The sequence below is a fragment of the Harpia harpyja genome, chromosome 2, assembly GCF_026419915.1.
Source record: "Harpia harpyja isolate bHarHar1 chromosome 2, bHarHar1 primary haplotype, whole genome shotgun sequence".
Taxonomy (NCBI): Eukaryota; Metazoa; Chordata; class Aves; order Accipitriformes; family Accipitridae; genus Harpia; species Harpia harpyja.
Window position 1 is genome coordinate 56,592,847 of NC_068941.1, and position 14,499 is coordinate 56,607,345.

Below are 14,499 nucleotides of genomic sequence, written 5' to 3' on the forward strand. Positions count from 1 at the left end.
GACAAACCTCATTTTTTATTGTTGTTATTTGTGGGTTCCTTTCAGAGGGGCACTGCCTACATCTTCCCTTTGTATCATCCCTGCTCTTTTATATCTCCTCTTTTGCTTACTGCTGAATATTTACTGGGTTAATGCTGTGTTTCTTCCATTCCTCCTCACCCCAATATGTGACCTCTGAAGTAGATGGTCCTGGGAAAAGACTTTATCCATGCTTTCTAGCTGTTTTATTTTTGTTTGAAGCAGATTATAACTGGTCTTGAGGGAGAAGACTTGGGTTTACTAATTGTTTGATTTTAAGCATTTTGCTACCAAACTGGCTTATTTTGGTTTTAAGGATTTCTTTATTCCTATTTTTAAAATAGTGCAATGCATTTGGAATAGACATTGTAAACATGTAATTCTTAGGTGCTGGCATCATTCTGTTTCTGGTGTGATTTCAGTGGAATTATTTCTGCAAAATTTTGAGAATACATGGCTACATCCCATCTCTGAGAGTATTTTAGGAAGTTTCTGTCAAATTGATTTTGCTGATCCTCTTCCTTTGTATTTGTTGCACCCAATTCTGATTTTCAGAAAATTGGAGCAAAATTACATTTATTTCAATGCAAATGTGGTAAGGTCTTCTTTAACTTTGTTCTTTTTTTTTTTCCCTCTTCCATCTTCTCAGAGCAACATTTAAGTCAGCTTCTGTACTTCAAACACAAGACTAGTCCCTTTTGATTTTAATAGGGTCATATCTCTTCAACAGTTATTAGCCCCAAGTCCTGAAAATAACTGGGTGTATAGAAGAAATTGTAAGTCTTGAGTGCAGAGTTGAAGAGAGGATGTAGAGAAGATTAGCCAGTGTGTTGAAGACCCTTTGCAGCAGTGGGCAGGCTGCATAGATCTGTGCTGCTGCTTGCATGAAAAGCGTGTGCTCTCGTACGAGTCCAACATTGTAAAACCAGAAGAGACCATTTTGATAATCTACTACAAGCTATATGATATCGACCATCAGCATTCCTTGGTTTCACTTGTTTGAACTAGGTATGGTTTTTAGGAAAAATGACTAATTTTAGTTTTAAAATTGTTGTAGTAGGAAACCCATCAAACCCATGTTAGCAAACTGTTAACTGTTTTAGGCAGTTTTTATCCCATTTAATATCCACCTTGTTGATTTTTTTTTATTGTTCTAGTTTCTCAGTCAGAAATGCCATATAATGCTAGATAAATGCCTATGACACATGCCATACACAAAATATTAATGGTGTACAAGCCACAAGCTGGTGATCTCAGACTTAATAACGTGTTACGGACTCGCCTGTTGTCAGGAGTGTAGCAAAGAGAGAATGCCCATTTTGTGTCCAATGAGGCAGAGCAGTGGGTGTGAAGTCCTTGATTCCCACTGAAAAGTGACTGAAGGCAAAAAATTCTCACGTGACCACTGCTGTTAGCCCTAATAGGAGCGTAGGGACAAACACTGAAACATTTTTTTAAACTATCAACAAAAACTTGCCTGGTTGTTTGTGGGAGGCCTGCTGAAGAAAGACACTCTACCACTATCACCTCCTGCTTATCATTATTTTTTTAATTTAGCTTCCTATGTATCACTGATAATTCTGGAATGGCTTGAATGGACAATGTGGAGCTAGAGTTTAGCTGAAGGCCAGGCCCTGTCTTGCTATCACAGGATTTTGGTAAGGTGAGAACAGGAAAGAGCTCAAGTGAGAAATTGTCTTTGGAAGTCTTTGCTAACAGATTTTTGGATGCAAAGGTACCACAAGAAGGGGGAACATGAGCATTAAAGTAGATCTGGAAATAGATCACATAATATAATCATATTTTGTCATATAGTTATGCTTTTCTGATAGTCATTTCATATGGTACTGAAAAGTTAATTTCTTTGTAATGGGCAAAATGTGGATGTTGAGATCTCACTATGGTAGGCTATGTCATAACCTAGTTATTTCCTTTTTTTTTTTCTCTGTAATTTCCTTGTATAGGTGGAAAATGTTCGGTTACTTGATCGTTTATCTTCAAGAAAAGCTGCACTGGGAACCTTGTATTTAACAGCTACCCATGTCATATTTGTGGAGAATGGTTCTGAAACTCGTAAAGAAACCTGGGTATGAATTTTTTTTTTTCAGTTAGCTGTAAGTGCGTGGCATTTTATGGATGGTAATTTGAAAATAACTTGCAAAACAGTTTAAACATAGTAAATTAGTTCATATGGATGCTTTTATAACTTCAGAGCATGTGAAATTCCAGCATGGTAATTTTTGAAAATTTTCAATGGGTTCTGGATATTGCAACACAGTGAGAGGAAGAGAAGGACCTTCACTGTATGAATACCAGATGTGATTGACCAAGGAACAGCTGCTGTAAACCACAGCATTACTCCTATCATCCAGGAAGAACTGAGGAGAAATGCTCTGAATGTGAATTAACACCTTGGCTCAGTCAGCTCTTGCCTCTCTCCCTGACTGCTTGTGCTGGATCACTGATTTTGTTGTTTTAATTTTTTTTTTTTTTGTATAATGTAGTATTCTTTGTTATCTATTTTGATGAATCTATAACATATGTTGCATGTATATATATATAGGTACAAATATAGCTCTGGTGTCATATGATTTGAGAGTCTTTTATGTAGCTTGATTATGAATCCTTTGCCCATTTTTGTACTATTAACTCCATCCTCTTTTGGTCCCGCTATTCCCCTCCTGATTTTTATAGTAATGTTTCACCTCATCTGACACAGTATTTAGAATTATATCAGGACTACCATTCTGCCAATGAGGAGGCCCAACATTTTAGCCTAAACTGATGATGGTTCATCTTTTCACTGTGCAGATAGATGAAAAGAGCTCTTTTTCTGACAACCGCTAGCTTACGCTAAAGCAAACAAACAAAAAGCTTTGGATAGCATGACCAGGCTAATGTTTGAGCCGCTGAAACACTCCAGAAGCAGTTCTTTGTCTGTAGGTGATGTATCAGGCACTGCTTGAGCCTGAAGCTGGAGGGAGGAACAAAACTACAAGAGGAGGAGTGTGGGGATTTTCCAAAATAGTAGTGGAAGCTATTGTGCCTGCCCTGGCACATCATTATAAATAATTGTTTTTCCTCCTAAAGATTTGAATCACTTGGCATAACCATTTTCAATTCCCTCACAGGTTCTTCACAGCCAGATTTCCTCTATTGAGAAGCAGGCCACCACTGCCACTGGTTGCCCGTTGCTGATCCGCTGCAAGAATTTCCAGGTCATCCAGCTGGTCATCCCTCAGGAACGAGACTGCCATGATGTTTACATATCTCTGATACGTCTGGCACGACCAGGTATGGGAAGGAGATCGGCACGAAAGTCAATCCTCATCCTGAAGAGGGAGAATATAATGGAAGAAATGTAGCTGTGCATGTCTGTCCTTTGCAGGTTAAGAAAAAAGGTTTCATTAGAGATGTGTTATGAGAGAAAAGGTCTCTCAGCAGACAAGCCTATTAAAATAATCACTTACGGAGCAATGAAGAAAGCACACTATAACAAGTAGTTCATTCCATAAAGTATGACATGAACTTTTGTTTAAAATAATACTCTAGGGTATCATGGGCCATAAAATATATTATAATGTTATTTTATGTCTAACCGTTGTTTACTGTATGCCTTGTGTCAGTGTGAATTTAGGAAAATACTGACAAGTCTTTAAATCCAGGGAACTTTCACATTCCTGCTGTGACAAAAAACTTACGATATATTTTGTGGTCATGTCAAGATTTTACTTTTCCCTTTCTGTGCTGTGCATAAATTTCTTAAAATCAGTGAAAGGTTGCAGCAAGTAGTTGATTTATTCCACTGGACTGCCTGTGTTCGGCCTATTATTATCTACGTTTTGAATGTGCCCTTTTTGAATTTCTGAATTCAGATTAAGATCCTTTTGAAAACTTTCCTCTTTTCAATGGAAATCCAAACGTTGCGTCAAAGTCCAACATCTGATCCTCTGCACTATAGCTGCTCTCCTAAGAACCAGCTGACAAGGCTTCTGGATTGTTCATATTAAATGATAACTGCAAAAATACACCACCAACCTCTGTGCTTTACTATTACTTTAACAGTATGCAAAGAAAATGTCTACCACAGTCTGTACAAAGCTGACAACATTGGCTTTAATTTCTATCTTGCTAGGAGAACACCAATTTTATCTACTGGGGGGTGGGGGTGGGGACGGAAATTGGACAGTCAGCCAGCACAGCTACTGAACGTTATAAAGTACCTTCCATAATTACGATAGTAGTAGTAGTAGTAGTAGTAGTAGTAGTAGTAATGTGTAACTGCAGCAGGTGTAACTTGATATGCTAGGTGATGCAAGATGAAAGTAATTAGAGAAATCTAAAAATAATGAGACAAATTCAGTCAGTGGTTCTGCTCAGGTAAATCTGGATTAATTCCACGGACCTCAGCTGCAAGTATGTGTTTGTGCCTGCTGGAAGGAATATGATTCTGTAATGCTCTTTCCCTGGAGCCAGGAGGAGGTGTGCATACTGCCGTGCACCAGAACAGGACACTTTGATACAGGCATACAGAATGACGAAGGGAAGAATAGCTGTGGACCCTGCATACAAGTTCAGTGGCAGACTGCAATGCACAAGAAGGTTCGAACGAAGAAGATGTAATAAGAGCACCAGAGAATTAGCTCTTTGCATAGTTCAGCTGCACAGTAGTTTTCCTTCTCCAGCAAACTCCCCAGTCTTCATGTGAGGCAGGATAAAATCTTGCTTACTTAAACTAGAAGGCTCCAGTTGTAAGTTGAGCCAAATGTACCTTGACGGTGCTCTGCCACGTCATTTTGTCTGGGCACAAAGCTGGACTTTCTTTAGGTAATACAGTTACTCAGCATTAGAAGGTATGTTTTACTCCATGAGGAGAAAATTTGACTCATTCAGGCTCTATTTTCCATTCTCTGCCTGTTCTTTTCATTCATTCCACCATAGGGGAACCTGAGTGAAGGCCATGTTGTGTACTGGCTTAATACATTCTATGCTATCTGATGTCCTAGTTACACTAAAGGAGCAAATTCGTGTTTGATTTTATTCTTGCTAGTTGTTAATAGCATTTTAATAAGGTCAAGCTGTCAGCTGAATTTGGACTTTTTGAATAATTAAGCCGTTTTGTGAAACAAGCTGACCATAACAGTTATTACAGGTGTAATAGCAAGACTGCAGATGCTTATGGCAAAATAACTGTGAAAGATTAGGAAAGGTCCTATAAGTACAGGCAAAGTGGTGATAACTGAGCTTTAAGGCACTGACAATTAATACTTGAACATTTTTGTTACCACCTATAGATTCCATCATGTAATAACACTTGTAATGTTGAGGCAGACATCAGTCATAAATAACCTGGACATATTTTAGTAACGGGATTTTAAAGGCTTCCCATGTGCCTGTGAATAGCAGGTCCAGTTGGAAAGAAAATCCAGATGCTTCTGACAACAAAGCAGTGAAAACAAGAGCTCAGATTGCTACCAAAAGCACTTTTTATTAAAAAGAGCTCAGATTGGATTTATGGATTATGCTAAAACTTTATGTTAGCAGATGAAAAACAAACCAGACTGTCTTCATAATCTGTGCCATGACAGAAATTTGAAATCAGAGAACACAGAAAGAGTTTAGACTGTCAGACAATGTGCAAATCATTCTTTTCTTTCTCCTTACTCATGACTTTGTTGACTTTCAGTACTGTCCTGACAGAGCTAACAAGAAGTTTTCTTTCCTTTTGTTCATGTTTTTGTGTGTGTATACAATCAATTTAATGAAATTTTAAAAAGGCAAAATATAACTTAAATTAAACCTTTAGAAGACATAATCAAAATCAAAGTAAAGATTTTGATTGGAAAAAGGTGGGAGTCATTATTAATATTGTTGTTGGTTTTGTGGTTATTATTTTTATAGCTGTAAATTCCTTACTGCAGTATTCCAAGACTCTGCTTATTAGTTTTATATATTATTAGAAAAGAAAGCATAGTGTTTAAATTTTACTGATCTTGTTAAAATTATACTATGGAGCAAGAGTACCAGTGGAGAACTATGAAATCAGAGAGGACTCGGCTTGTGATTTACTTTACTTCAGTTCTAAAGTTAAAAACCTGTTGGTCAGAAAGTTTTCAGGAACTTAGAGCAACAGGATGAAACATACCCTCGTGACATAAAAATATCTTAAGTATCAGTGAGAATGTTAATTTCAAGCTATATGCTGAATAGTTATTCATATCAGTGACAGCTGACATTTAATGGCAATGGTGTCTGGCTGCCATTGGTCACCAGGATTAAGATCCTCTTTAGCATAAATACAGATTTATTTAACTCCTAAAAAAAGTTAAAAACTCCAGCACCAGAAAAGTTTTTTATACGGTCCTTGACCACGGGTGACAGGTGGCATGGCTACTTAAACAGTTTCACGGTCATAATAAAATGATTGATGTAACATATGCTATTTTTATGCTATTACAACATCTGTATCTTGAATACCTTGGATAATAATTCAAGGACAGAATTTTGCAGTCCACAAAACTAAGATTTCATTGAATCTATTAGAAACTTCCCTATTTAGGGACAAAGCCTTCTGAACTAGTTCATTTTTGGAAGATTGTGCTGCATAGTCCATTGTTCAGATCTTTTGTCTTTGTCACAGTATAGAGGTTACGTTAATAAAGGGACTTCTAAGCTACTTCTAGCCAGTAAATTCTTTTGCAGAACAAGTGCTTATTCTGGCACTGACTTCAGTTTTCTTTGATTGAAAGCATATGTCCTGGTTTTGGCTGGGACAGAGATAATTTTCTTCCTAGTACCTGGTACAGTGCTGTATTTTGGATTTAGTGTGAGAATAATGTTGATAACACACTGATGGTTTAGTTGTTGCTGAGTAGTGCTTACCCTAAGTTAAGGATTTTTCAGTTTCCCATGCTCTGCCAGCGAGCAGGTGTACAAGAAGCTGGGAGGGAGCAGAGCCAGGACAGCCGAACTGAACTAGCCAAAGGGATATTCCATACTATAGAATGTCATGCTCTGGATTTAAACTGGGGGGAGTTGGCCGGGAGGTGCTGATCGCTGCTCGGGCATTGGTCAGCGGGTGGTGAGCAATTGCATTGGGCATCACTTGTCTTTTCTTGGTTTTATTTCTCTCTCTTTTTTTGTTATCTTCCTTTTCATTACTATTATTATTATTATTATTATTATTATAATATTTTATTTTATCTCATTTATTAAACTGTTCTTATCTCAACCCACAAGTTTTACTTTTTTTCAGTTCTCCTCCCTATCCCACTGGTGGCGGGGTGCGGGTGGGAGTGAACAAGCGGCTGCGTGGTGCTTAGTTGCCAGCTGGGGTTAAACCATGACAGCGTATTATCACTGAATTTTGTCTTTGTGCTGGGGGAGGCTTTTACAATTCAGTAGAGAAGAGGTCTAGCAGAACAGTATATTTAAAGTAGCACTGCTACTTTAATAAGGCACATATATTGCAACATATGCAAATAACAGAAGAGCACAGTACTTTCAAAGTATACTTGAAAACAGTTATAAACCAGGATATATGCTTTTGTATAGTAAAGCATACTATTTTAAAAGAAGCTACATAAAGGACAATACCAAGTTCTGCTTTTAAAGCGTGATTTCAGGATGAGAAATCTGAAGTGGTTTACTGTGTTGTTTGTTTGCTTATTTTTTTCAGTGAAATATGAAGAGCTGTATTGTTTCTCATTCAATCCAAAATTAGATAAAGAAGAACGAGAACAAGGCTGGAAGCTTGTGGACCTCAATGAAGAATATAATCGGATGGGTATTCCGAACAACTATTGGCAGATTAGTGATGTAAACAGAGACTACGGAGTGAGTTGTTGTGATTTTTCTGTTACAGAGGCTGTCTGTAAAGTAAATCAGCAGTCTGACTGTGGAGTACCATAGTGCTTAGCTGCAGGATCCCTTTGTGCTCAGTGCTGTACATACATGTAGCAAGGTGCAGTTCTTCCACTCTTTCACATAAAAAGGCACGTAGAAAGTGGAAGAAAGGATGTGCCTTCATTTAGCACATGTGGAAATGAAGCACAGAAAACGTGTCCACAGTGTTCTAAATGTTAGTGCTTGGCTGCCTGGGGAGAAGTTTAAATAATACCTAATATTATGTGTCTGAATGAGCATTTTCCTAACATGTAGGGTTCTATAAAATTACTACACAGTCATTTTAAGAAAAAAAATTACTTGAAATATTGAATTTGGCAATATTTTTTCCTCACTGGCTATTCTCACAAACCTTTTGAAGCCTTCGTGATTGACTGTTAGTGGTTTTCACAGTTATCTGACAGGTCATATATCTTCCTAGTTGCCTGCTCTCCTGTCTAGTTCAGTCTTGTATGACTGAAGTCCCCAGAATGTTAATTAATTGTGAGAAATAATAACCAAAGTATTTTTGAAGGAAGTTTGTCCATGCACTCCATTGGCTCTGTTGCTGAAGCATATCCGTGTTAAGGAAGGCCTGTGAAGTTCTCAGAGAAAACTGAATGTGCTGTCAGGGTTTGTTTTATTTTTGTTAAAATAAGTGGAAAAAAAATGTTTGACCTCTTTTAATATAAACTGTAGGAAAAATGGCATAATAAATAAAACCCAGTTCACCACAGCAGCATCTGTAACCACAAGCCCTTCCTTTTCTTTCTGCTTCATTATATCTCTGACAATCTCAGAACCTAATTTCTTCCTGGGCATCCTAATTCCTTTAGTCATCTCAGAAGGTCCCAGGGAGATACTGGATATCCTTTTGACCCCAGCTAGAATGCCACAGGCAATATCAGGAAAAGGAAGTTAGACCAGGACCCCATTTGTGGTCCCACTTGTCTCCAGAGGAACTTGGGGGCTTTTTTGCAGGCTCATTGGGTTCCTTTCAGAAGTGGTAGGCATTGTCAGGGCTGCTTGCCTTTTGGTATCCTCATTTCATATGGATTAATTTCTTTTCTCCAAGTCCCTATTTTTGTCATTATTTTTTTTTTATTACCAGATTTGCTGGAAAATTTAGCTCTATAGTCCCCTCCCATTGTAACAGAGGGGTGTTTGAGACCTTCACCCACTCCCATCCTTACTTCCAAATTCTGCTACAGAGGAAACCGCAGCTGTAAATACAACTTTGCTGTACATATTGATGAATCTTTTTTGGTATGAATGTATGTTAAACCTGTCTGTTCTCAACAAGGCATGAATTAACATTTGGAAATACAGCCCTTCAACCGTTCTGCTTCAGTTTTGCCATCTGTAAGTTAGAATTAATACTTTCCAGCTTCAAAGGACTGTTTTGAGAAATATCAGTGATGTGTAAACAATAATGATGGAATATTCCCTGAGATTAGAGTTCCTCGGTATTTTGTGTTTGCCGTGGAGATGGCTAATGTTACTTGTATTTTGTAGACCAAATAAGCAGAGTTTCCTTTCACAGGTCTGTGACTCCTATCCTACAGAAGTGTATGTACCAAAGTCTGCGACTGCACACATCATAGTGGGGAGCTCTAAATTTCGGAGCCGAAGGCGTTTCCCAGCTCTTTCCTACTACTTCAAGGATAACAATGTAAGCGTGAATTTGTAGCTTTGAAGTGTTTGCTTATTTTGGCCTTGCTTTCATAATTCTTCCAGTAAGCCTTCACAAGAAGAAATCAGTGATTATTTTATAAAAAAAAATAAAACATGGTTAGTGTAGTCTGCTTAGTGTGGTTTGTGCATATGGGCATGTATTGGAATTATGGCTAGTTCATTAATAGGCATCTAATGCAGTCATTTAAACCCAGCTCTATCATCCCTCTAACACAAAAAAATGCGATCCCTCTATCACAAGGAAGTGGAGTAGTACAAAAAGTTCTGAAACATGGGTGGCAGAAGAGTGAAGGCCAGTAGCAGGCAGCTTAGCAGGTCGTTGGGTGGACAACAGAACAATTTAGGATCTGGTAGCCACAGCCTGAGTGCAAGTAGAGGAGGAGAAAAACTGTACTTGCAGCTATTAGAGAATCAGGAGTACCCTTTCCAGAAAAGATCTGTGAGTAGACCTAAAAAGGATGGATGAAAGAGTGACAAAATTTTGGCTGAGCAGTGTGTCGTGGCTTTGTTGAAGAGACTCTCCTTGTCCATAAGACTGAGGAGTGCCACCTTCTCCTCTCCATGACAGATATTCTCAGGGCTGAGTGAGGAACTGTCTCACATGTCTGTAACCATTTGGGAAAAAAGCTGTACCTAGACTATTTGCCCTTCTGTTTCTGGCAGCTGAGCTAAAGGACACCCTTGGACTGGAGGATCCTCTGGATGGGATGTTTTTACATTTGTGTCCCAGCCCCCTAGAGACTGGCTTAGCTCAGCTGTCATTACCAGTTACGAGGATGGTGTCCTCTTTGTACTCACAAGGGATCTGTGTCTAATATCTCCCTCCTCCTGTTTCAGTCCCAGACAGGCAACTGCATCAAGAGGTCTTCCCTAGTGCTGGGGGATGGCCAGGACTTCCCAGGAGACAGAGCTAGTGTGGAATTGCAGGGCATCTGCAGGGTTCGCCATGCAGGATGGGAGATATTTCCACAGGATGTCACAAGCAGAAAGTCCACATATAGATATCTAGGATTCAAAACACTTGGATGTTTCCAAATCTCAGTGAAAGAAAACATCTCGGGGATCAGCTAGATTCCAATATATAGTGATCCAGTTTGGACGAGTTTCATGGTTTCAGCCTGAATGTTTTCCCTGTTGTGGTTGGAGTTCAGGTTAAGGTTCAGACCACCAGGATCTGAACTATTGTGTTTACTCCTGGATCCTTCACAGTTCAAAAGGCTAGCAAAAGGGTTGGGAATGTTGGAGGAAATACCTCCTTGTGAGTTTGGAGGTTGGCATGAGTTGCCAGCTAACAGACTAATGGGCAGGAGTGGGGTAAGATTTGTGATGGTAGACATTGAACAGCTATGGTAACAGCAGGTTGGGAAGAGGTCTGCTGCATGCAGGGGAGACAGGTGCCACTCATTCAGTCTTTCAAATCCAGAACTTTCCCATAGCTCTTTGGTACTGACAAATTCAATGATGATGTGACACCTTACTCTGCGTCTTACAGGATCTGCGTCAATATGATAAGATCAATCTTTGGAAGTATCTGTTCAGCCTGTGCAATAGCAAAGCATGACCTCACCTCTTGCCCTGCTCTTAAACATAGCCCAAGAAATTTTAAAGGCATATGTGCTTATCCTAAGCAGCTGGTCTGGGTCAGCAGGAGGTGATCTCTTCCTGGATATAATGGGTAATGATTCCCACTTATGAATCATAGAATCATAGAATGGTTTGGGTTGGAAGGGACCTTAAAGATCACCCAGTTCCAACCCCCCTGCCATGGGCAGGGACACCTTCCACTAGACTGGGTTGCTCAAAGCCCCATCCAACCTGGCCTTGAACACTTCTAGGGATGGGGCATCCACAGCTTCTCTGGGCAAACCTGTTCCAGTGCCTCACCACCCTCACAGTGAAGAACTGCTTCCTTACAATATCCTTCCTTCCTTACAATATCTAATTGTCACTAGGTTAGCTTAGTTTCCTAATTTCGCAGTACTGGTGGTGCAGCTCTTTCTTAAGTTGGGGCTAAACATGATCTTAACCCCAAGCCTGACTTGACAGACAAGCCATTCTCTCATACTGGTGCCAGCACATCCCTTAGCCCTTTGGGCCCCCAGGAGGATATAATGTAAAGGGCTCCAGCCCATACTTTCCTGAATCCTAACCTTCATCCACACCCTAGCTTTAACCTGAATCTTGAGGTCTATATCTGCCTTGTATATGGTACACTGTGGATGAGAGCGAAATGTCTTCCTTCTATTAAAATGGCAGGTTGTGGACATACTCATATGTACCTTTTGTTTCGTGCAAAGGAGGTACAAGCATATACTAAATCACTGGAATGTGTGCTGATCAGCAAGCAGGAGTCTAGATAACTAATAATCTGTTTTCAAATACTATTAATAAAGTATGAACAGGCTCTCACACATTTCAGGGTTTCTGTATTAAAGATCCATGTTTCACTGACTAACTGCTGATAGTTCGAAGGCTTGGCTGAAAAAGAGCATGCCCTTTCTCACAGTAATAAATAATCTGTAGGGCAGTCTGCATGGGTCATGACCTTCAGCAGGCAGATTCTCTTCATGCATGTGTTCAGTGCTTAGAAAGTGCATGTATTATTAGCCCCTTGCCCTCTACAAATGTAGTTGCCCTCTGCCTAGCAGAAATAAAAACTTCCCTGCTCACCCGTTTCACATTCTGTTCCTTCTTTCCCAGTTTCATCTGGAGGTCTGATCCTGATGGGTCTATGGAGAAACTCTCTTGCCTTCTTCAATAGCACTGATTAATAAATGTACTCCAGGAGTCAGGCTGCCTGACCCACTTCCCGTGCAGTAAGGTCTTTCTCCAGAGGCAGTGCTAAAAATACACTACCATCAGTGATCTAGCTGCATGTTACGCATTTTTGTTTCCTGGACTCATGGTGTCAGGCTGTTTAGCAAAGCATGCATTGGTGTAAGTTGGGTGTAATCAGTATCATAACTGGTAAGTGTGAGTGACAGTGCAAAAGGACCCATTCTTTATATGATATCAGTGTTCTTGTGATTGCAATGCTGTACTCATCACATCCTCTAGAGACCACCTTTCAGGAGTTATTCCACATTAGGGAAATACTATATTTAGAATAGCTCTAAAACTTGAATTCAAGACTAGACTTGGGCCAATGGGGTTGTAGGGTTTTAATATTTCCTTGCCTTTTTAAAAATAAGGTATTTATAAACATGTAATTCATTTTACCATTCTGCCCTTCCCACGTAACTGTACACCTATGCAAACACCTAATGAGCTGGTTTTGTAAATGCTTCTGAATGCTAAATAATTTCTGCTTAATAGCTATGTTGATTTTTTATGTTTGTCTGTTTTTCTGCAGGCCTCCATATGTAGAAGCAGCCAGCCTTTATCTGGCTTTAGTGCTCGATGCCTTGAGGATGAACAGATGCTCCAGGCCATTAGAAAAGCAAATCCAGGAAGTGATTTCATATACGTTGTTGACACTCGGCCCAAAGTAAGTACATCAAATTTCTTGCATATAGCAAGACTGAATCTGGTCTGAATACGTTACAGAAGATGCACAGCCTAAGTGACTGCTCTTAGTTGCACCTGTGTAACTCCACAGGTAAATTTGGATTTATGAGGGGAGTCTTAACTAAGAACCTTGCCCACATTTTACCTGTTAGAGAATTTTTTTGTTTACACAGAGCTTTTCTCTTTTTTGTTCTTAAAAAATGTTAAGATACAAAAAGTAAATAACTTGTAATAGTAACTATTTTCACACACAGAGGAGCTATCAGTAACTATATTACTGAAAAGCCTAGTGAAAAATAATTGCCATTATAAAACTCTATTTACAGTTGTTTGTGATGCTGCAAACCTCTGCCTGCTTATACTAAAATTTTCTATGAAAGATATCTCCTGCAAGTTGGAAAATTTCAATGACATCTGCATAAGGGTAAGGAAGGACCATTGTCATGGTTTAACCCCAGGCAGCAACTAAGCACCACACAGCCGCTCGCTCACTCCCCAACACCCAGTGGGATGGGGGAGAGAATCAGAGAAAAAAAAAAAGGTAAAACTCATGGGTTAAGATAAGAACAGTTTAACAGAACAGAAAGGAAGAAAATAATAATGATAACAATAACAATAATAAAATGGCAATAATAATAAAAGAATTGGAATATACAAAACAAGTGACGCACAATGCAATTGCTCACCACTTGCTGACCGATGCCCAGTTAGTTCCTGAGCAGCGACCTCCCCCAGGCCAACTCCCCCCAGTTTATATACTGGGCATGATGTCACGTGGCATGGAATACCCCTTTGGCCACTTTGGGTCAGCTGCCCTGGCTGTGTCCCCTCCCAACTTCTTGTACCCCTCCAGCCTTTTTGCTGGCTGGGCATGAGAAGCTGAAAAATCCTTGACTTTGTCTAAACACTACTTAGAAACAACTGAAAACATCAGTTTATGTTATCAACATTATTCTGGTACTAAATCCAAAATGTAACACTATACCAGTTACTAGAAAGAAAATTAACTCTATCCCAGCTGAAACCAGGAAAACCATTTACTGACCTTACAAGAATTGAGGAGACCTTCTTTCAATATCTCCAGCACTTTTGTGTTTTTGAGAGAGAATCTGAAATATGGTAAATAGTGATCTCAGATGCCATATCTCTATAACTGACCAAAATCTTTGGCCAAGATAAAAGCTTTAGTAAAAATTACGCTATGCAGAAACACAGAAACTCAGTAATGATCTAGAAGATGTTGGAAGCTAAAAAACCCTTGTGCCCAAACTGGCATGCTAGGCAAACAGCTCAAGGTGATGAGGACTAGATAGATTTCAGTGTCTGGAGGTGGAAGCCGGGACATGTTCTTTCTTACACCATCAGTAGCTTCCCTGTTGAAGTTACCAAAGCATC

General features: G+C 39.4%; 1 protein-coding gene across 2 annotated transcripts in view; it reads left to right on the top strand.

The window, feature by feature from the left end:
• MTMR7 (myotubularin related protein 7) overlaps positions 1-14,499 on the top strand; it is a 50,358-nt gene that overhangs the window by 16,938 nt on the left and 18,921 nt on the right. For both annotated transcript variants that reach the window (XM_052779958.1, XM_052779959.1), the window contains exons 2-6: positions 1,983-2,105; positions 3,150-3,312; positions 7,697-7,854; positions 9,446-9,574; positions 12,950-13,084. In XM_052779958.1, the coding sequence (XP_052635918.1) occupies positions 1,983-2,105; positions 3,150-3,312; positions 7,697-7,854; positions 9,446-9,574; positions 12,950-13,084 (708 nt within the window). The remainder of the gene's footprint in view (positions 1-1,982; positions 2,106-3,149; positions 3,313-7,696; positions 7,855-9,445; positions 9,575-12,949; positions 13,085-14,499) is intronic.